This window comes from Salvelinus fontinalis, chromosome 22 (genome assembly GCF_029448725.1).
Source record: "Salvelinus fontinalis isolate EN_2023a chromosome 22, ASM2944872v1, whole genome shotgun sequence".
Lineage (NCBI taxonomy): Eukaryota > Metazoa > Chordata > Actinopteri > Salmoniformes > Salmonidae > Salvelinus > Salvelinus fontinalis.
In genome coordinates, this window is record NC_074686.1 from 21,070,660 (window position 1) to 21,094,999 (window position 24,340).

Here is a 24,340-nt window from a genome sequence, read left to right on the forward strand (position 1 = left end):
CACCAGGAACGCACAATCCTCAGTGCTCAGACTGTCCGCATTAGGCTGAGAGAGGCTGGACTGAGGGCTTGTAGGCCTGTTGTAAGGCAGGTCCTCACAAGACGTCACCGGCAACAACATCGCCTATTGGCACAAACCCATCGTCGCTGGACCAGACAGGACTGGCAAAAAGTGCTCTTCACTGACGAGTCGCGGTTTTGTCTCACCAGGAGTGATGGTCGGATTCGCGTTTATCGTCGAAGGAATGAGGGTTACACCGAGGCCTGTACTCTAGAGCGGGATCGATTTGGAGGTGGAGGGTCCGTCATGGTCTGGAGTGGTGTGTCACAGCATCATCGGACTGAGCTTGTTGTCATTGCAGGCAATCTCAATGCTGTGCATTACAGGGAAGACATCCTCTTCCCTCATGTGGTACCCTTCCTGCTCATCCTCACATGACCCTCCAGCATGACAATGCCACCAGCCATACTGCTCGTTCTGTGTGTGATTTCCTGCAAGACAGGAATGTCAGTGTTCTGCCATGGCCAGCGAAGAGCCCGGATTTCAATCCCATTGAGCACGTCTGGGACCTGTTGGATCGGAGGGTGAGGGCTAGGGCCGTTCCACCAGAAATGTCCGGGAACTTGCAGGTGCCTTGGTGGAAGAGTGGGGTAACATCTCACAGCAAGAACTGGCAAATTTGGTGCAGTCCATGAGGAGGAGATGCACTGCAGTACTTAATGCAGCTGATGGCCACACCAGATACTGACTGTTACCTTTGATTTTGACCCCCCCCCCCCTTTGTTCTGGGACACATTACTCCATTTCTGTTAGTCACATGTCTGTGGAACTTGTATTAAGATTTTAAGTTGCAGTTTCTTTTCATTTCTCATTTGTGCCTTGTCAAATTTGTGTACGGAACTTCATTATTTGAGCAGGAATTCCTGCTCAAATATTTTTGCTGGCTAAAATATTTTGAGTAGAATCAGGAAATCATATTTCCTGATAGTGCGTCTAGACACTGCCCAACAGAGGGTCTGGGACTTTCACCCTGTCTTGATGTTGGCCACTGGGCGCAAATCTACACGCATACAAATATCATCTAATTTTATTTGTCACATACACATGTTTATCAGATGCTATTGCGGAGTAGCGAAATGCTTGTGTTTCTAGCTCCAACAGTGCAGTAATATCTAACAATTCACAACACACACAACCTAAAAGTAAAAGGGAATTAAGGAATATATAAATAATGGGATGAGCAACGTCGGAGTGGCATAGACTAAATACAGTAGAATAGAATATAGTATATACACATATGAGACGAGTAAAGCACAAGCACACACACACACACACACACACACACACACACACACACACACAAATAAAGCAACACAGATATTCAAGGCCCTGTCCATTGGGAAGGGGAACCACAAGTCAAAGAAAACGAGATACAAAAGAAAAGGAGGACGAAGAGAGAGAAAAATAGCTTGATTACAGCAAAAGAGTACAACTGGGACAATTATTCTGAACAAGGTACAATGAGGTACTGAGGGAAGCTGAGTGGCCAAAACATAGAGGAACAAGACGGCTGGTGATTTCAACAGAGGTCCATTTAGTCCCTGCCATGTTAGTTATTACTTCAAACTGAATAAAAACAAAATCTAGAGAATTGGATTTCAATTGTCCACTTTGTGCATGTGCTATTACTGAAGCTGACTCTGTTGGGTACAGGAATCAATACAACAGTCAGTCTCAGAATTATGTCTGTATTGTATTGTTATTGTCCAGCAGCAAGCGACTAGGCTGAAGAGAAAGCATATCAATCCAACTATCTTTCTCCCTAATAAGACAGAGAACCTGTAATTATCAAAGTATACATAATTACTTAAGTTCTTAGTAATTATAGAGGTTCCTCTGAGGCATCAGTGGGTAATTTAAAAGTAGCCGGAAGAAGCAAGAAATCCAGATATGACTGAACTGAGTGCCGACTGTTTAAAGGACGACTCTGCCTTGCAGACAAGAGCCTGTCTAGGGACTGGGGCTGTGAATTAGCACTCGCTAAAAGTATCAAGGTGCCGCTGGGAGCTGGTCGTGTTTTTGGTCCAGAAACCCCACTACTTCTCATTCATTTTAAAGTGGCTATGACTAAGCATTCTGACTACCTACCGTTCCCAGGTGGCTGCCCCATCATCTCTAAAACACACCATCTCAGAGCTGGAGTAAAGTGGAGAATTTCACAAGCAAAGGAGCAGTGCATTCTTCAGTCACTTTAAGGTTGTACCCATGAACATTGAGGTGAGACTTCCAACTGTTAAAGTGATTGGTAATAACAAGCAGTGGTGGGGAGTGATTGGTTTGATGACAGGTAAGAACAGGTGCACAACAGGAAATAGGAGAAGAGGAAGAAGTGCTAGCGTCTAGCTCCAGGATAGAGGTCACTGCACTGTGGTTCGTATAGGCTATAGTACATCATCTCTGTGTGTGACCGGGCATTAATAGGACTGACTGAAAGCCACTTCTGATGACACAGCAGCTTTAAAACAGAGAACAAAGGACTCGTAGGTTTGATTTAATGAGGCAGAACAAGGGGGTATAAGGTAAAGGTTATGGGGACATAGGAGGACCCAAATAGACTCAAAATCTTATACTTGATCAGCTGTCAACGACTTGATTCATTGATCTGTTGAATCAGGGGAGATAGTTCTGGTCCCCAGAACCAGGATAAATAAAACCTGCTATAACATGTACTGTGTGGACAGGGTGTTTGAGGTTGAGGTTAGGGTGTAGGGGGTATGGGTTAGGGTGTAGGGGATATGGGTTAGGGCGCAGGGCGCAGGGTGTCCCACCGTGGTAGAGAGGTGCTGAGCTGGAGACGGGGTAATGATGGAATGACCTCCACCATACAGCCACTGGTCAACACACTGGGTAGACCCTCCAGGAGACAGTCACTGGTCACACCAAACACTGACGTGTGGTAGCCTACAGGGAAGAGAGAGGGCAAGAGAGAGAGAGGTAAAATTCAGTGCCCTCAAACCAAGGACTAACAAGCACTCCGATAACTTCTCTCCATTCTACAAAGGGTGACATTGAGAAAACAATTCTAAAGGATTTCTATCCAATCATCCTCTGTTCAGAAAAAAAGGGTCTAACTTATTCATCTAATACAAATGGGAGAAATAGAGCTCTGAGTCTTGGTTTGGTTTAGAGTTGGGACTCCTACTGTGGCATAACAAAGGTTTACCCTCTTAACACCCACTCTATTCACCCCCACCACACGCCTCTATTCACCCCCACCACACGCCTCTATTCACCCCCACCACACCCTCTATTCACCCCCACCACACGCCTCTATTCACCCCCACCACACGCCTCTATTCACCCCCACCACACGCCTCTATTCACCCCCACCACACGCCTCTATTCACCCCCACCACACGCCTCTATTCACCCCCACCACACGCCTCTATTCACCCCCACCACACGCCTCTATTCACCCCCACCACACGCCTCTATTCACCCCCACCACACGCCTCTATTCACCCCCACCACACACCTCTATTAACCCCCACACACACACCTCTATTAACCCCCACACACACACCTCTATTAACCCCCACACACACACCTCTATTAACCCCCACACACACACCTCTATTAACCCCCACACACACACCTCTATTAACCCCCACACACACACCTCTATTAACCCCCACACACACACCTCTATTAACCCCCCCACACACACCTCTATTAACCCCCCCACACACACCTCTTAACCCCCCCACACACACCTCTTAACCCCCCCACACACACCTCTTAACCCCCCCACACACACCTCTTAACCCCCCCACACACACCTCTTAACCCCCCCACACACACCTCTTAACCCCCCCACACACACCTCTTAACCCCCCCACACACACCTCTTAACCCCCCCACACACACCTCTTAACCCCCCCACACACACCTCTTAACCCCCCCACACACACCTCTTAACCCCCCCACACACACCTCTTAACCCCCCCACACACACCTCTTAACCCCCCCACACACACCTCTTAACCCCCCCACACACACCTCTTAACCCCCCCACACACACCTCTTAACCCCCCCACACACACCTCTTAACCCCCCCACACACACACCTCTTAACCCCCCCACACACACCTCTCTTAACCCCCCCACACACACCTCTCTTAACCCCCCCACACACACCTCTATTAACCCCCCCACACACACCTCTATTAACCCCCCCACACACACCTCTATTAACCCCCCCACACACACCTCTATTAAACCCCCCACACACACCTCTATTAAACCCCCCACACACACCTCTATTAAACCCCCCACACACACCTCTATTAAACCCCCCACACACACCTCTATTAAACCCCACACACACCTCTATTAAACCCCACACACACCTCTATTAAACCCCACACACACCTCTATTAAACCCCACACACACCTCTATTAAACCCCACACACACCTCTATTAAACCCCACACACACCTCTATTAAACCCCACACACACCTCTATTAAACCCCACACACACCTCTATTAAACCCCACACACACCTCTATTAAACCCCACACACACCTCTATTAAACCCCACACACACCTCTATTAAACCCCACACACACCTCTATTAAACCCCACACACACCTCTATTAAACCCCACACACACCTCTATTAAACCCCACACACACCTCTATTAAACCCCACACACACCCCTATTAAACCCCACACACACCCCTATTAAACCCCACACACACCTCTATTAACCCCCACACACACCTCTATTAACCCCCACACACACCTCTATTAACCCCCACACACACCTCTATTAACCCCCACACACACCTCTATTAACCCCCACACACACCTCTATTAACCCCCACACACACCTCTATTAACCCCCACACACACCTCTGTTAACCCCCACACACTCCTCTGTTAACCCCCACACACTCCTCTGTTACCCCCCACACACTCCTCTGTTACCCCCCACACACACCTCTGTTAACCCCCACACACACCTCTGTTAACCCGCCCACACACCTCTATTAACCCCCACACACACCTCTATTAACCCCCACACACACCTCTATTAAACCCCACACACACCTCTATTAAACCCCACACACACCTCTATTAAACCCCACACACACCTCTATTAAACCCCACACACACCTCTATTACCCCCCACACACACCTCTATTACCCCCCACACACACCTCTATTACCCCCCACACACACCTCTATTAACCCCCACACACACCTCTATTAACCCCCACACACACCTCTATTAACCCCCACACACACCTCTATTAACCCCCACACACACCTCTATTAACCCCCACACACACCTCTATTAACCCCCACACACACCTCTATTAACCCCCACACACACCTCTATTAACCCCCACACACACCTCTATTAACCCCCACACACACCTCTATTAACCCCCACACACACCTCTATTAACCCCCACACACACCTCTATTAACCCCCACACACACCTCTATTAACCCCCACACACACCTCTATTAACCCCCACACACACCTCTATTAACCCCCACACACACCTCTATTAACCCCCACACACACCTCTATTAACCCCCACACACACCTCTATTAACCCCCACACACACCTCTATTAACCCCCACACACTCCTCTATTAACCCCCACACACTCCTCTATTACCCCCCACACACTCCTCTGTTACCCCCCACACACACCTCTGTTAACCCCCACACACACCTCTGTTAACCCCCACACACACCTCTGTTAACCCGCCCACACACCTCTGTTAACCCGCCCACACACCTCTATTAACCCCCACACACACCTCTATTAACCCCCACACACACCTCTATTAACCCCCACACACACCTCTATTACCCCCCACACACACCTCTATTACCCCCCACACACACCTCTATTAACCCCCACACACACCTCTATTAACCCCCACACACACCTCTATTACCCCCCACACACACCTCTATTAACCCCCACACACACCTCTATTAACCCCCACACACACCTCTATTAACCCCCACACACACCTCTATTAACCCCCACACACACCTCTATTAACCCCCACACACACCTCTATTAACCCCCACACACACCTCTATTAACCCCCACACACACCTCTATTAACCCCCACACACACCTCTATTAACCCCCACACACACCTCTATTAACCCCCACACACACCTCTATTAACCCCCACACACACCTCTATTAACCCCCACACACACCTCTATTAACCCCCACACACACCTCTATTAACCCCCACACACACCTCTATTAACCCCCACACACACCTCTATTAACCCCCACACACACCTCTATTAACCCCCACACACACCTCTATTAACCCCCACACACACCTCTATTAACCCCCACACACTCCTCTATTACCCCCCACACACTCCTCTATTACCCCCCACACACTCCTCTATTACCCCCCACACACACCTCTGTTAACCCCCACACACACCTCTGTTAACCCGCCCACACACCTCTATTAACCCCCACACACACCTCTATTAACCCCCACACACACCTCTATTAAACCCCACACACACCTCTATTAAACCCCACACACTCCTCTATTAACCCCCACACACACCTCTATTAACCCCCACACACACCTCTATTAACCCCCACACACACCTCTATTAACCCCCACACACACCTCTATTAACCCCCACACACACCTCTATTAACCCCCACACACACCTCTATTAACCCCCACACACACCTCTATTAACCCCCACACACACCTCTTTTAACCGCCCATCTTCTGGAGAAAGATAACCAAGCCACTTGTCTTAACCATGGCGACAACATTAGTGTAAAATGTGGTGTAAAATGAAAACTAAATGACTATGTAGATCATACTATTTAAAGCTATCCTCGTCCCACGCTGCTGAGGTTAACAGAGATGCGATTAACTGACATGTCGCTTATCCTCAGAGAATATGGGGAGAACGCTCTGTCGTCTGTCGTCTGCCTGTCGTCATGACACACATCGCAATGTTTTTACATTTTAGTGAAGAATCTGCACGACTTGACCCAAAATGATTGATAATAACCATTATTTGGATTAAATTAGCAGGTTACCTTCGTATTTCGTGAAAGTACATTGTCAGGTAGGAAGCTATTTCCATTTCAATGACGACCTTTCCTGTGTAAGGAGTGTTCATTTTTTACAGAGCGTCACACATGGGAAGGGTAAAGTTGTGCTGGACTCACCGTTGACGGTGATGTTGCCTGCGGTGCGTGGGACCCCCACCAGGGTGACTGGGTAGAGCCCGGACTCAGCAGGCAGGGACAGGGCAGCAGGCAGGGCCTCAAACTCAACGCCCGATGTCAGCAAACCCTGGACAGGACAGAGAACAACAGATCAATCAGAGGAATTAGGTTTCAAATCTGGTTACTGTTGGGCATAATTCATAACAAAACTAATCGTGACTGCACTCAAAAGTGCATAAATGATTTAGCTTGATGCGATACGACGCAGTTCATTAAAATTCATGTTATCAGTGGAGCTTCATTAAAATGACTTGATGCTATGTTATCAAAGTGTCAAAAGACGGGTTCTACTTCAAAATGTGGCCCTATTAATTAAACACAAACGGAGACTTTGAGCATGCGGCAACGGTTGAATGGGGACAGCAGGAAGTCTCTCTGAACTAAAATGGTGATATTATTGTAGCGCACAGACACCTGTCAAAGTCACACAGTCATGACTGACTTGATAAAAGTTCACTTTGCTTTTTAACTAAATCAAGTTGATCTAATGAATCAGATTCCACTGTTCTAATGTGACATGATGAGAGAGAAAGCCCACAAGTGTCCCAGTGCTGTGGTGGGCGGCAGTAGTTTACACTGTTCCCTGCAATGTTCCCATCAGAAATTCAGATGAAGGAAAGTAGAGGAGGAGAGGAAGCAACTTTAGAGTATTGAAACCCAGCCACAGAGTCGTTTCCAGTGTTCCCTGGATTCAATCACCGTGACTTAATCTCACCCTGATATCCTAAAGCAGTGTTTCCCAACACCTGTTCTCCAGTACCCACAACAGCACACATTTCATTGTAGCACCTGATTCTACTTGCCAACTAATCATCAAGCCCTTGACAAGTTGAATGTCTAGGGCTACAACAAAAATGTGTACTGTGGGGGGTTCTGGAGGACCGGAGTTGGGAAACACTGTTAAAGGACAGGAGAGGAAAAAACTTTGGATTATTGAAACCAAGCCTCCCAGTGATCTGGCGGGAGGGAGGTGGTCTCAGGTCCCGGTACCACAGTGCCGTGGCGGGAGGGAGGTGGTCTCAGGTCCCGGTACCACAGTGCCGTGGCGGGAGGGAGGTGGTCTCAGGTCCCGGTACCACAGTGCCGTGGCGGGAGGGAGGTGGTCTCAGGTCCCGGTACCACAGTGCCGTGGCGGGAGGGAGGTGGTCTCAGATCCCGGTACCACAGTGCCGTGGCGGGAGGGAGGTGGTCTCAGGTCCCGGTACCATGGTGGGAGGGAGGTGGTCTCAGGTCCCGGTACCACAGTGCCGTGGCGGGAGGGAGGTGGTCTCAGGTCCCGGTACCACAGTGCCGTGGCGGGAGGGAGGTGGTCTCAGGTCCCGGTACCACAGTGCCGTGGCGGGAGGGAGGTGGTCTCAGGTCCCGGTACCACAGTGCCGTGGCGGGAGGGAGGTGGTCTCAGGTCCCGGTACCACAGTGCCGTGGCGGGAGGGAGGTGGTCTCAGATCCCGGTACCACAGTGCCGTGGCGGGAGGGAGGTGGTCTCAGGTCCCGGTACCATGGTGGGAGGGAGGTGGTCTCAGGTCCCGGTACCACAGTGCCGTGGCGGGAGGGAGGTGGTCTCAGGTCCCGGTACCACAGTGCCGTGGCGGGAGGGAGGTGGTCTCAGGTCCCGGTACCACAGTGCCGTGGCGGGAGGGAGGTGGTCTCAGGTTCCGGTACCACAGTGGCGTGGCGGGAGGGAGGTTGTCTCAGGTCCCGGTACCACAGTGCCGTGGCGGGAGGGAGGTTGTCTCAGGTCCCGGTACCACAGTGCCGTGGTGGGAGGGAGGTGGTCTCAGGTCCCGGTACCAGAGTGCCGTGGTGGGAGGGAGGTTGTCTCAGGTCCCGGTACCACAGTGCCATGGTGGGAGGGAGGTTGTCTCAGGTCCAGGTACCACAGTGCCGTGGTGGGAGGGAGGTTGTCTCAGGTCCCGGTACCATGGTGGGAGGTAGGGTGGGAAGAGCTCCCAGTGTCTCCAGAAATCCATCACCCTAACCTTGCCCCGATATCCTGGAGATGAGATCAGCCCCAGCTGGCACCGCCATCTCCCACACAGAAAACTGATAGTTCTCAATGTATGAGAGGGAGAAGAGGAAACTACACACACAAGGAAACAGTGTAAAAGGAAGGCTGTCTGCTCTGCCGGAGGAGGAGAGGAGTGGAGATTGGAAAGGAGTCCTACACAGTCACAGAGAAGGTAGAGTTGCGGAGGTTCGACTCGACTATCTCCGACAGAGGAATATGCTAGCTTTACAACTATCAGTTAAACTGTAGTATTCTACCATTGCCAGACTTCAAAGTCTACAATGAGAGAAAGGTAATAAGTCAAGGATCTGAATACGATGACTTGGGATCTCAACCCAGACAACGGCGTGACTTTGAATGTGTGTAATCTGTCATTCATGATGTCCTATATAAAACCAAGAACCTTGGCCAGTGGATATGGAGACGTGCTTTATACTCTATTTACACAAACTGGTGGTCAAATGCAAATCACATCTAGTCTCTAGTCATTAGGCTGGCTCCCCAACGTCATGAAAGACACCATCAATCCCTTTTATCAAGTTGCAGACGCTACTTCACTGGGGAGGTTGTGTGTCTGCAGTCACAAAGAGCCTCTGTGGTGGCGTGATAGTCATTTATAAAGGCATTCCTCTTGCTACTTTACAGAGAGAATAAAGATTACACCCCTGTACTGGATAAGAAAAATTAAAGTTAACCTATTGGAAATAACTCATTTGCATCCATCGTTGAAAAGGTTAATTAGCCCCGGCTCGCTATTGCTAACGATGTGGAGATGGACGGATGGATAGATTATTTCCAATAGTTTCATTTCCTTTGCCATTACGATGCAGTGATTAACACTGGAATGAGATGAAACCAGCAGTATATTGATTCATCAAATGCAGAGTAAAAAAAACGAATCTAGTAAACAATATTAACAGACAGACACCAATGAGCCATGTCTGAGGGGGACAAAGTCACATCATAATCACTTACAGTAACCTTTCCTTCAGAATGTTTGTCTAGACTAGAGACCCCACTCCATAGCCAGACAGTGAAGACATTGGCTAGTTTGAGCAGCAGCCTCCCAAATATGGATGATTAATTATAGTTTCTCATTTTGCGGACTAAATTATCTACATCGGTCTTAATTGTTAGAGTCTTCCATCCTTGAACACTAAAGTTCAAATGAAATACAGTACTTCACAAGTATAATATTTTTATATATATATATATATATATATATATATATATATATATATATATATATATATATCTCAGTTGAAGTCAGAAGTTTACATACACTTAGGTTGGAGTCATTAAAACTTGTTTTTCAACCACTTCACAAATTTCTTGTTAACAAACTATAGTTTTCGCAAGTCTGTTGTGACATCTACTTTGTGCATGACAAGACATTCTTTCAAAAACTCTTTACTGACAGATTATTTCACTTATAATTCCTTGTATCACAATTCCAGTGGGTCAGAAACTTACATACACTAAGTTGACTCTGCCTTTAAAAAGCTTGGAAAATCCCTGAAAATTATGTCATGGTTTTAGAAGCTTATGATAGAATAATTGGCATCATTTGAGTCAATTGAAGGTGTACCTGTGGATGTATTTCAAGGCCTACCTTCCAACTCAGTGCCTCTTTGCTTGACATCATGGGAAAATCAAAAGAAATCAGCCAAGACTTCAGAAAAAGAATTGTAGACCTCCACAAGTCTGGTTCATCCTTGGGAGCAATTTCCAAACGCCTGAACGTATCAAGTTCATCTGTACAAACAATAGTACGCAAGTATAAACACCATGGGACCACACAGCCGTCATACCACTCAGGAAGGAGAAGCGTTCTGTCTCCTAGAGATGAATGTACTTTGGTGCGAAGTGCAAATCAATCCCAGAACAACAGCAAAGGACCTTGTGAAGATGCTGGAGGAAACAGGTACAAAAGTATCTCTATCCACAGTAAAACAAGTCCTATATCGACATAACCTGAAAGGCCACTCGGCAAGGAAAAAGCCACTGCTCGAAAACTATCATAAAAAAGCCAGACTACGGTTTGCAACTGCACATGGGGACAAAGATCGTACTTTTTGGAGAAATGTCCTCTGGTCTGATGAAACAAAAATAGAACTGTTTGGCCATAATGACCATCATTATGTTCGGAGGAAAAGGGGGAGGCTTGCAAGCCGAAGAACACCATCCCAACCGTGATGCGCGGGGGTGGCAGCATCATGTTGTAGGGGTGCTTTGCTGCAGGAGGGACTGGTGCACTTCACAAAAAAGATGGCATCATGAGGGTGGAAAATTATGTGGATATATTGAAGCAACATCAAGATATCAGTCAGGAAGTTAAAGGTTGGTCGCAAATGGGTCTTCCAAATGGACAATGACCCCAAGCATACTTCCAAAGTTGTGGCAAAATGGCTTAAGGACAACAAAGTCAAGGTATTGGAGTGGCCATCACAAAGCCTCGACCTCAATCCTATAGAACATTTGTGGGCAGAACTGAAAAAGAGTGTGTGAGCAAGGAGGCCTACAAACCTGACTCAGTTACACCAGCTGTCAGGAGGAATGGGCCAAAATTCACCCAACTTATTCTGGGAAGCGTGTGGAAGGCTAGCTAAAACGTTTGACCCAAGTTAAACAATGTAAAGGCAATGCTAACAAATACTAATTGAGTGTATGTAAACTTCTGACCCACTGGGAATGTGATGAAAGAAATGAAAGCTAAAATAAATCATTCGGGGGCCTCCCGGGTGGCGCAGTGGTCTAGAGCACTGCATCGCAGTGCTAAATGTGCCACCAGAGTCTCTGGGTTCGCGCCCAGGCTCTGTCGCAGCCGGCCGCGACCGGGGGGGTCTGTGGGGCGACGCACAATTGGGCTAGCGTCGTCCGGGTTAGGAAGGGTTTGGCCGGTAGGGATATCCTTGTCTCATCGCGCTCCAGCGACTCCTGTGGCGGGCCGGGCGCAGTGCGCGCTAAACAAGGGGGCCAGGTGCACGGTGTTTCCTCCGACACATTGGTGCGGCTGGCTTCCGGGTTGGAGGCGCGCTGTGTTAAAGAAGCAGTGCGGCTTGGTTGGGTTGTGCTTCGGAGGACGCATGGCTTTCGACCTTCGTCTCTCCCGAGCCCGTACGGGAGTTGTAGCGATGAGACAAGATAGTAATTACTAGCGATTGGATACCACGAAAATTGGGGAGAAAAGGGGATAAAATGTATTTAAAATTAAAATTTTAAAAAATTTAAAAAATCAATCTCTACACTATTATTCTGACATTTCATTTTCTTTAAGTGGTGATCCTAACTGACCTACGACAGGGAACTTTTACTAGGATTAAATGTCAGGAATGGTGAAAAACTAAGTTTAAATGTATTTGTTCTAAGGTGTATGTAAACCTCCGACTTCAACTATGTGTGTTGAATATATATATATTATATATATATATAAAGATATATATATAAACAAATATACACACCACCTTCCAGAGGAAGTTTGGAACTCGGTAGTGAGTGTTGCAACCGAGGACAGACAATTTTTACATGCTTCGCACTTCAGCTCTCTGCGGTTCTGTTCTGTTAGCGTGTGTTGCCTACCACTTCGCGGCTGAGCCATTGTTGTTCCTAAAAGTTTCCACTTCACAATAACAGCACATACAGTTGACCGGGGCAGCTCTAGCAGGGCAGAAATTTGACAAACTGATTAGTTGTCAGTTTGACTTTGATGGTGCCATTTTGAAAGTCACTGAGCTTCTCAGTGACATAGGAATATATTTAGTATAGTTTTATCTAAAAAGGGTTAACTTTTGATCCTTTTTCACTATTAAAAAAAAATAAGACATTTCACTGAGGTGGATGGTCCTCCCCTTTCTCCTCTGAGGAGCCTCCAATGGTATACATATACAGTACCAGTCAAAAGTTTGCACACCTATTCATACAAGTTTTTTTTTTTTTTTTTTACTATTTTCTACACTGTACAATAATAGTGAAGACATCAAAACTATGAAAGAACACATATGGAATCATGTAGTAACCAAAAAAGTATATTTTATATATATGTAATATTTGAGATTGATGGGATGGCGTATCGCTGCAGAATGCTGTGGTAGCCATGCTGGTTAAGTGTGCCTTGAATTCTAAATAAATCACTGGCAGTGTCACCAGCAATGCACCTCCACACCATCACACCTCCTCCTCCATGCTTCACGGTGGGAACCACATATGCAGAGATCATCCGTTCACCTACTCTGTGTCTCACAAAAACATGGCGGGTGGGAACCAAAAATCTCAAATGTGCTCTCATCAGACCAAAAGACAGATTTCCTCCGGTCTAATGTCCATTGCTGGTGTTTCTTGGCCCAAGCAAGTCTCTTCTTCATGTTTGTGTCCTTAGTAGTGGTTTCTTTGCAGAAATTCAACCATGAAGGCCTGAATCACACAGTCTCCTCTGAACAGTTGATGTTGAGATGTGTCTGTGGCTTGAACTCTGTGAAGCATTTATTTGGGCTGCAATTTCTGAGGCTGGTAAATGTAATGACCTTATCCTCTGATAAGCTGATTGGCTCAAACGCATTAAGGAGGAAAGAAATTCCACAAATTAACTTTTAACAAGGCACACCTGTTAATTTAAATTTGTTTTGTGGGAAGGCTTTCCGATAGATGTTGGAAGATTGCTGCGGGGAATTCCTTCCATTCAGCCATAAGCGCATTAGTGAGGTCGGGCACTGATGTTAGGCGATTAGGTCTGGCTCGCAGTCGGCGTTCCAATTCATCCAAAAGGTGTCCGATGGGGTTGAGGTCATGACTCTGTGCATGCCAGTCAAGTTCTTCCACACCGATCTTGACAAACCATTTCTGTATGGACCTCGCTTTGTGCACAAGGGCATTGTCATGTTGAAACAGCAGAGGGCCTTCCCCAAACTGTTGCCACAAAGTTGGAAGCACAACATCATCTGGAATATCATTGTATGCTGTAGTGTTAAGTTTACCCTTCAATGGAACTAAGGAGCCCGAACCATGAAAAACATCCCCAGACCATTATTCCTCCTCCACCAAACTTTACAGTTGGCACTATGCATTCGGGCAAGTAATGTTCTCCTTGGTTAAAATACACTGTTCGCAATGAAGGTCTCCAGTAACTTCAACAGCACTGTCTGGGCTAGCACCATGGTGTAGCCGGAGGACAGTTGGCTTCCGTCGTCCTCTGGCTACATTGACTTCGATACAAAACCTAGGAGGCTTGTAGGACTCACCCCCTTCCATATAATTACATGGAAATTATGACCACTTCTTGAGGACGTCCTCCAACCAATCAAAGCTTTTGCAGTATGATATGACATGTTGTCCATCCAATCATAGAATTAGGATCAGAGAATGAACCTATTGAGTTGTATTGCTTCTACACCTGCATTGCTTGCTGTTTGGGGTTTTAGGCTGGGTTTCTGTACAGCACTTTGAGATATCAGCTGATGTAAGAAGGGCTATATAAATACATTTGATTTGATTTTGGGATTGTGCCACAGAGCATTATGGGGGTTCTATGTGTTGAGAAGCTTATTGACATGGTTGGATAGCGATTAAGAGTGAAGAGTGATGGTTAAGCATTTTTGGGACATTATTCAATTCAAACTTGTTTTTATAAATTACAGGAGATGGAGGAGGTATATTATGAATTGCTTTATTTTTGTGTCCAGTTAGCAAGGCAAATGTAAATAAATTGCACTAACAATAGCAAGCTAGCTACCAGCGCGAGTGTGCAGTTCTTTGCCCGAATGGCCAACGCTGCCGAAAATATCAGAGTTTTTGTTGAAGAACCCCTTTCATTCTCTGGGGTAAATTAAGAGCGAGGGTCGACCTTTCCCTGAGATCAGTTTCATAAAGAAGGATGAAAGGTGAGGGCATTCAATACCAACTGTTATCAAATGTATAGCTGGTTAACAGTGAGCCTATCATCAAGCTGCCTGTAATCGCACGTTACGATGCTTTACATCTTTTCGGGGATGTTGAAAACAGTTGATTTCAACAGAATGATTTGATAGCTTCCATTGCATCATCCATTAAAAGTTAGATTAGAGAGGTTGACGCAGCACATTTTTTCCATGCGCTCAAGTAGGCTTTGCACTTTCTTCCGGTATTTATTGATCAAAAATGGTAACACAATCACTCCGGACAGACACAAGTAAAAACTCATGACAAATGTTGCAGCAGTCTAGGCTACACCTAAACATTAGAAATCGGACATGCTGTATGGGACGAAAACAAGACTATTTCTCAGTCTGATCATCTGTAGGCTACTAATAAGAGCAGATGCATACAGCCTATGTGCCCTGTCCACCTGGTCAGGGTAAACTAATTGGTAACGTTATGTATTTAGTCCATTTGTGTGTCAGGAGAAAATGTGATCAAATTTAGATTATATTCACAATTGGGCGGGCTAGACTGCCTATAGGTTTTAAACCAAAATGATTACCTGGAATGAATCAATCAACATAATCGTGATGGTAGATGTGAGTCATTTTTTTACAAGGCCTACACAGTTGCATAGGGCTGCATGATGCAAACATGCATAAAGCCAGCTCAGCCATGTTAATAATGTCTTTATTAAATGCTTTGGGTTAAAATAATTAGTCTTTGTTGATTTTTGAAACACACTCTGTGGTCTCCGTGCCTATTGCATGAGTCCCTCACCCTCCTCAATTTTTCAACTCACCAGCTACCACTGATGTATACCAGTAACATTCAACCAAGTGACACAACTTTAAGCTATACTCATAATCTAAGAAATCTATTATACAAGTTTGCAAACAACTTAATTTCCCACTCATGAAAATAACCACCTACATGCCTATCCAAGGTGAGATTGGTTTGTTTATGAGAAGGGGGGATATGGGGTATAAACCTGTTGGCATTGGCAGCCGCTGTGAAAATGAGAGGGGGCAGTAAGTGCAGCACTTGAATTGTAAATCGATATGGAACAAAGCAGAGCTGGTACTACTGCAGGAGTCGTGTGGAGACTGAGAAGAAGGGCTGCCCAACTGCCAGCCAGGTCACCTTGGTAGCAGGCGAGATAGACGGGGAGGCAGGAAAGTGCCCGTGTGTGTGTGTGTGCCCGTGTGTGTGTGTGTGTCCGCGTGTGTGTGCCCGTGTGTGCCCGTGTGTGTGTGTGTGTGTGTGTGTGTGTGTGTGTGTGTGTGTGTGTGTGTGTGTGTGTGTGTGTGTGACAGAAAGAGTTGGAAGAAGCAGACGGGCAAAAGTAACTTTACATGAGGTGGTTGGATTGACCTCTCCCTCCATCTATCTCCTCCATCTCTCCATGGTCCCTGCATGGGGTGAGGAAGCAGCCTGCATGGGTTCAAATACTATGCGATTTCTTTCAAAAACTAAGTCTGATTGAGCATGCCTGGAGTGACAGATGGATGGGGTTTGCACTTTTGTGACTATTCCGTTGGTTCCCTTTTTTTACAATCCAAAACAGACATACAAACAACAACATACAGACAGACGAACACAAACATCCACATCACTCCAGACCAGACCCACCTTACACCCCCCCGTATCACTGTGGGTTTTGTTTCTCTCCGTCACCCACACACTTTCAACATTTATACAAAGCATTTGACCTTTCCATTGTGTTAACAATGGAGGATTGGTTGATTTACAGTTAAGTATATGTTTTTTCAGGATGATTGACGAGAAAAGTATCGTCAACCTATCGGGTATCTCACTGCAACCTCATGTGCCATGTCTTGAAAATGTACATTGTAATACTTCTGACAGCCAATTTTCTAACTCCGCCCATTTATATATATATATATATATATATATATATAATATATATATACACTGCTCAAAAAAATAAAGGGAACACTTAAACAACACAATGTAACTCCAAGTCAATCACACTTCTGTGAAATCAAACTGTCCACTTAGGAAGCAACACTGATTGACAAATTTCACATGCTGTTGTGCAAATGGAATAGACAAAAGGTGGAAATTATAGGCAATTAGCAAGGCACCCCCAAAAAAGGAGTGATTCTGCAGGTGGTGACCACAGACCACTTCTCAGTTCCTATGCTTTCTGGCTGATGTTTTGGTCACTTTTGAATGCTGGCGGTGCTCTCACTCTAGTGGTAGCATGAGACGTAGTCTACAACCCACACAAGTGGCTCAGGTAGTGCAGTTCATCCAGGATGGCACATCAATGCGAGCTGTGGCAAAAAGGTTTGCTGTGTCTGTCAGCGTAGTGTCCAGAGCATGGAGGCGCTACCAGGAGACAGGCCAGTACATCAGGAGACGTGGAGGAGGCCGTAGGAGGGCAACAACCCAGCAGCAGGACCGCTACTTCCGCCTTTGTGCAAGGAGGTGCACTGCCAGAGCCCTGCAAAATGACTTCCAGCAGGCCACAAATGTGCATGTGTCAGCATATGGTCTCACAAGGAGTCTGAGGATCTCATCTCGGTACCTAATGGCAGTCAGGCTACCTCTCGCGAGCACATGGAGGGCTGTGCGGCCCCACAAAGAAATGCCACCCCACACCATGACTGACCCATCGCCAAACCGGTCATGCTGGAGGATGTTGCAGGCAGCAGAACGTTCTCCACGGCGTCTCCAGACTCTGTCACGTCTGTCACATGTGCTCATGTGCTCAGTGTGAACCTGCTTTCATCTGTGAAGAGCACAGGGCGCCAGTGGCGAATATGCCAATCTTGGTGTTCTCTGGCAAATGCCAAACGTCCTGCACGGTGTTGGGCTGTAAGCACAAGCTTATGCTGTGACCGTTTGTGGTAGATGGTGGCAGATTGTGGTAAATTGCGTCATTCTGGCAACAATGGCTGACACTTAAATAACGTGCCATAGAACCCCGTAAGCTGTGCTGAAGTACGCCACAACTTTTAAAGGAAGAACCACTGTAGCTAACTGCTTGTGTTCCTAACTCTAACAGTACAGTTGTATCTAACAATTTAAGCAACACACAATCGAAAAGTAAAAGAATGGAATTAAGAGATCTATAAATATTAGGATGAGCAATGTCTGAGTGGCATTCACTGGAATACAGTATATACATCGGTAAAATGAGTAAAACATTACGTTCCATTATTAAATTGACCAGTGATTCCATGTCTATGTACATAGGGCAGCAGCCTCTAAGGTTCAAGGTTGAGTGACCGGGTGGTAGCTGGCTAGTGACAGTGACTAAGTTCAGGGTAGGGTACTGGGTGGAGGCCGCCTATTGATGGCTATTTAACAGTCTGATGGACTTGAGATAGAAGCTGTTTTTCAGTCTCTCAGTCCCAGCTTTGATGCACCTGTACTGACCTCACTTACTGAATGATAGCAGGGTGAACAGGCTGTGGCTCAGGTGGTTGATGCACTTGATATTTTTGGCCTTTGTGACATCGGGTGATGTAGGTGTCCTGGAGGGCAGGCAGTGTGCCCCCGCACCACACTCTGGAGAGCCCTGCGTATTGTGGGCGGTGTAGTTGCCGTACCAGGCGGTGATACGGTGATGCGGTCTCCTGAAATTCACGATCAGCTCCTTTGTTTTGTTGACTTTGAGTGAGAGGTTATTTTCCTGGCACCACTCTCCCAGGGCCCTCACCTCCTCCCTGTAGGCTCTCAACATTGTTGTTAATCAGATCTACTACTGTTGTATCGTCTGCAAACTTGAGGATTGAGTTGGAGGCGTGCGTGGCTACGCAGTCATGGGTGAACAGGGATTACGGGAGAGGGCTGAGCACTTAACACTGGGGCCCCACAAGGGTGAGGATCAGCGTAGTGGAGATGTTGTTTCCTACCTTCACCACCTGGTGGCAGCCCGTCAGGAAGTCCAGGACACAGTTGCACAGGGCGGTGTTCAGAGCCAGGGCCCCGAGCTTAAATGATGAGCTTGGAGGGTACAATGGTGTTGAAAGCTGAGCTGTAGTCATTGGGATAGGGCAGTGAGCAGTGCGATGGCGATTGCATCGTCTGTGGATCTATTGGGGCGGTATGCAAATTGAAGGGTGTCACGTAAGGTGGAGGTGATATGATCCTTAACTAGTCTCTCAAAGCACTTCATGTGAGTGCTACGGGACGACAGTCATTTAGTTCAGTTACCTTTGCTTTCTTGGGTACAGGAACAATGGTGGACAATATTGAAGCAAGTGGTGAAAGCAGACTAGGATAGAAAAGATTGAATATGTCCGTAAACACTCCAGCAAGCTGGTCTGCGCATGGAGTGTTGACGGACATATTCAATGTCTCGCTATCCCAGTCTGCTGTCGCCACTACATTGGTCAGTCTAAAATTGCTTTTTTATTCTGTCTTGGAAATATATGTATTTCCTATTGGGGGTCACGTGATGCAGCAAAGCTAGGAAGAAGCGTGACCGAGAGCTCCTGATGAATCTTAAACAAACTTATCCTAAAACTTGATAACTTCACCCATACCTATTACTACACAGTAGCCAAGAGTGGTGATGTGCCTACGGGATAAAGAAAAAGGAAAGGGAAGCACCCGAAACAGACCAAGAAATGACGGAGAAAGAACCTCTGACCATGGTCTCCTCGGAAACCCAAGATGGCACCATGACACCTCAGGAAGAAGCTAGGCTAGTTCACATCCTCAAACTGATCAAAGGCAATGACTCCCTCGCAACACAATTTAAATTGGAACAGCTGAACTCAGCCGATTTCATTTCAGCACAGTTGGCTGAAATCAAAAACTCCATCTCAGGTTTGACAACGACTATCAACACGCTTGGATCACAAATGGAAGAAATTGAAGAGTGCATCAGCACTGCTGAGGACAAGCTAGAAGGAATGGAACTACAGAAACTGAGAAAAAACAACATATGCCTGATGAATAAGGTCAACCATTTGGAAAACGTCAGTAGGCGAATCAACATTACAAATTCTTTCCTGAGTCCCGGGAGGGTCAAACGCAGGAAGGAATTCAACCAGGTGGAAAAAAATAACTGACCTCCAAGAACATTCCCTTTGCGCTGCTTCAACCTGAAACGATGCGAATCATCCACGGCGGACAGAGAAGATTCTTCAAAACGCCCAAAGAAGTCGCAACTTTTCTCCACGGACTGCAGGCGACCGGCTCAGGACATGGTTGATTGGCTAGCGGACCGGGTTCATTTCCCTGCTAGCTGGGCTGTGTCCCACTAGTCTGCCTTATTACTTGCATATATCCGGTAGGACTGCTTTGATGGATTATACTATAGCTTACTGACAGATCAATGAGGTAAGATCCAAATATCCATGTAAACAAACTATGTTTTTACCAAAGTGACGTTGTTTTTAAGTTATTTAAAACGTCAATAAGATGTTAGACCTTTTCATATGGCTAAGCCATGACGTCTTATATTTAGCTTCCTGTCAAGGTAGGTGTGTTGGGATCAGGAATCCCGCAACTGTTTTTGTCTTTCATCATATAAGGGTGAGTGAAGAATTCTCTATTTTTGTTAATTTACTGGGCTCGAGCCCGAGGTTCACGTTTGCCTTCATGTTAGAAATGTAATTTAGGAATAGCAATGCTTTAGCTCCACTACAGGTGGGATTTGTGCTTGGCGCGTTCAAGAACAGCATTTGGGGGAGGAGGGGAATTTTTTGTTTTGTTTACTTTATATTACAGTAGTGTTTTGAGAGACCTTCGCTTTATAATATGTGTTTAACTACAGGCTCACCGAAAATAGTCAATAGAATATCCCACACCCTTATTGGACATACTCCTGAAATTTGCATTTATGTGTTGAGTGAACAATATGGCTAAGATAGTAAATCATGCATCATTAAACGTTAATGGACTGAACGGACCTGTTAAACGAAAACGAGTGCTTATGTACTTGAAAAAGCTGAAGACTGACGTTGTGTTTACACAAGAAACACATCTAACAGGGCAGAACATAAAACGGTAGAGGGAATGAGTAGGACAGGTCTTTGCCTCTATATATAACACAAAATGACCAGGAGTAGCTGTGTTGATTAAGAAGAATTTACCCTTCTGTGTAACAAAAACAATTATTGAACCACTTGGACATTATGTAGTGCCCCATGGCAGAATGTATTCAGAATGTTGGACCTTTGTTTAATGTATTTGCACCTAATTATGATTATCATATTTATATTCAAGATATATTCCTCAAGTTTACGGAATTTCACGTAACACTCTTAGTTGGGGGCGACTTTAATTAGTCTGGATCCGATTCTGGATAGATCCTCCACTAAAGCAACCTCATTGACTAAGTCAGACAAACGCAATCTATCATTTATGAAAGACTTACATTTGAAAGACACATGGAAACCCAGCCACCAAGATAGGGATTACTCATTCTACTCCTGCCCGCAGAACTTTCATACCCAGATTGATTATTTTCTCCTATCAGCACAGGTAACCCATAGAGTTGTGGAAACTGAGTATTTATGCAGAACTATATCTCAGATCATTCTCCCCTCACACTTTCTGTTTGGATGCCGGATGGAGTTCAAGGAACGGCGCCTAAACCCAACTCTTTTGAAAGAGGCAGAATTTTGTCCAAATAAAAATGTTCTGTGAAACAAACTGTCCGTCCTCTCCCAAAGGTTTTGTTCTCTGTATACACTACCGGTCAAAAGTTTTAGAACACCTACTCATTCAAGGGTTTTTCTTGATTTTTACTATTTCTACATTGTAGAATATTAGTGAAGACATCGAAACTATGAAATAACACATATGGAATCACGTAGTAACCAAAGGACTCAAAAAGAACACCAAAAATCACCAAAAAAGACACATACCACTCATTGGTGAATAAAAAAAACTGAAATACCCTAATTATTTACAAAACTGAAAAGGCTATTCTTATAACTAGGCAAATATATGAATTGGGGGAGAAAACACACAAAGTCTTGGCCTGGCAGATAAAAGCTGAGGAGAATTTGAGAACCATCAACTGTATTGAAACACAGAACGGTCAAGTATCTCACAACCCATTAGAGATGAATGATTCTTTTAACAATACTATTTGAAGTTATACACTTCTGATGGAATGGAACCAGCAATGATGGACACATTTCTGTCTACTACTGAACTATCGCACCTCACACAGGAAGACCAAAACAAACTAGATCACCCCATTACAAAAACAGAAAAGGCAATTTCCTCTCTACAATCTGGAAAATCACCAGGAGACGATGGCTATCACCCAGAGTTATATATATATATATATATATATATATATATATATATATATATATATATATATATATATATATATATTTTGCTGTATTTTCACCCCTTTTTTCCCTCCCCAATTTCATGGTATCCAATTGGTAGTAGTTAAAGTCTTGTCTCATCGCTGCAACTCCCTACTGACTCGGGATCCCTCTGAAAACTACAGACGCTTTTGGGTTCATACAGCTCTATATCAGGTTACAAAGTCAACATGGACAAAAGTGAAATACTTCCACTTTGACTACAGCATCTGTGAACGAACAGGTCCCTTCAGACAGTCGCCACAGCGGTTCAAATATCTAGGAATCACAGTTGATAATGACTTAAGAAATGTGTACAAGCTTTAACTGCTCTGTCTTGGTTCAGAAGGGGGTGGATGACTTGAATAGATGGATAAATCTGCCTCTTACATTATTTGGGAGAACTAGCTGTATTTAAGATTAACGTTCTGCCTAAGATGATGTACCCATTTCAATCTTAACACATATCCCTACCTGAGAGTTTCTTTAAGTTCCTTAACAAGACCATAATGCATTGAACCGTAAAACTCCAAGGGATTACGGTCTAGGTCTCTGCCTACCAAATTTCAAGATGTATTACTGGGCAGCGCAAATTAGATTCATTTCAATCTTAATTGAAACTGAACCAGCCCCTTCTTGGAATCAGATGGAAATGTTTGCTCTTAATGAAGAGGTTGGGTGTAATATTACATACAAGTGGAACCCCAAGACTATATCAACAAAAACGAGCAATCCCTATACCATCAATTTAGTAAGATCTTGGTATGAAATTCGTAAGTTATTTGGTCTGAAACAAGACGTGTCACCTAAAACACCCCTGTGACAAAACAGACTCCTGCCAAAAATGTTGAACATTGGCATGAGAAGGGGATAAGGCATGTAGAACATGGTTATATAGATGGGGTACTTGTGACAAATAGCAATTATGCAATAATCTGTTATTTTCTTATTTACAGTGAAGAAACTTTCTCATAAACACTCTTGATAGATTTCGACAAGTCATATCTCCAAGTATTGAACAGCTACTCCATGATAACCATGACTCCAATAGATTTATATCCACAGTGTACTCATTGCTAATGCAACAACGCCCAAAACCAGATGTACATAAGTCAACAGAGCGACGGGAACCTAATTTGAATATCACAATTGATGAGAGTCTATGGTCGGACCTATGCCAAGATAGTGTGTCAGCAACCATCAACTCTAGATACAGACTTCTACATCACAACTTCCTCCACCTACTCTGACAACTCAGAGGTTACATAGATATCACCCTGAAATATCAGAAATGGGTTTTCGATGTGAAACAACAGAAGGCACTTTTATGAATTTTCTGCATTCTACTTTTCATTTATTTATTTTTATTTCACCCTTATTTAACCAGGTAGGCAAGTTGAGAACAAGTTCTCATTTACAATTGCGACCTGGCCAAGATAAAGCAAAGCAGTTTGACACATACTACAACACAGAGTTACACATGGAGTAAAACAAACATATAGTCAATAATACAGTAGAACGATAGGTCCACATACAATGTGAGCCAATGAGGTGTAAATACAAATACAGCAAGTAAAACACTGGAATGGTAGATTTGCAGTGGAATAATGTGCAAAGTAGAAATAGAAATAATGGGGTGCAAAGGAGAAAAATAAATGAATAAATAAATACAGTAGGGGAAGAGGGCTATGTACAGGTGCAGTAATCTGTGAGCTGCTCTGACAGCTGGTGTTTAAAGCTAGTGAGGGAGATAAGTGTTTCCAGTTTCAGAGATTTTGGTAGTTCGTTCCAGTCATTGGCAGCAGAGAACTGGAAG

General features: G+C 45.2%; 1 protein-coding gene across 2 annotated transcripts in view; it reads right to left on the reverse strand.

Moving 5' to 3' along the window:
• The window catches only part of LOC129820013 (trafficking protein particle complex subunit 9-like), a 296,319-nt gene that overhangs the window by 224,906 nt on the left and 47,073 nt on the right, over nt 1-24,340 (reverse strand). For both annotated transcript variants that reach the window (XM_055876803.1, XM_055876802.1), the window contains 2 exons: nt 7,258-7,384; nt 2,829-2,961 (listed from right to left, as the gene is read on the reverse strand). In XM_055876803.1, the coding sequence (XP_055732778.1) occupies nt 2,829-2,961; nt 7,258-7,384 (260 nt within the window). The remainder of the gene's footprint in view (nt 1-2,828; nt 2,962-7,257; nt 7,385-24,340) is intronic.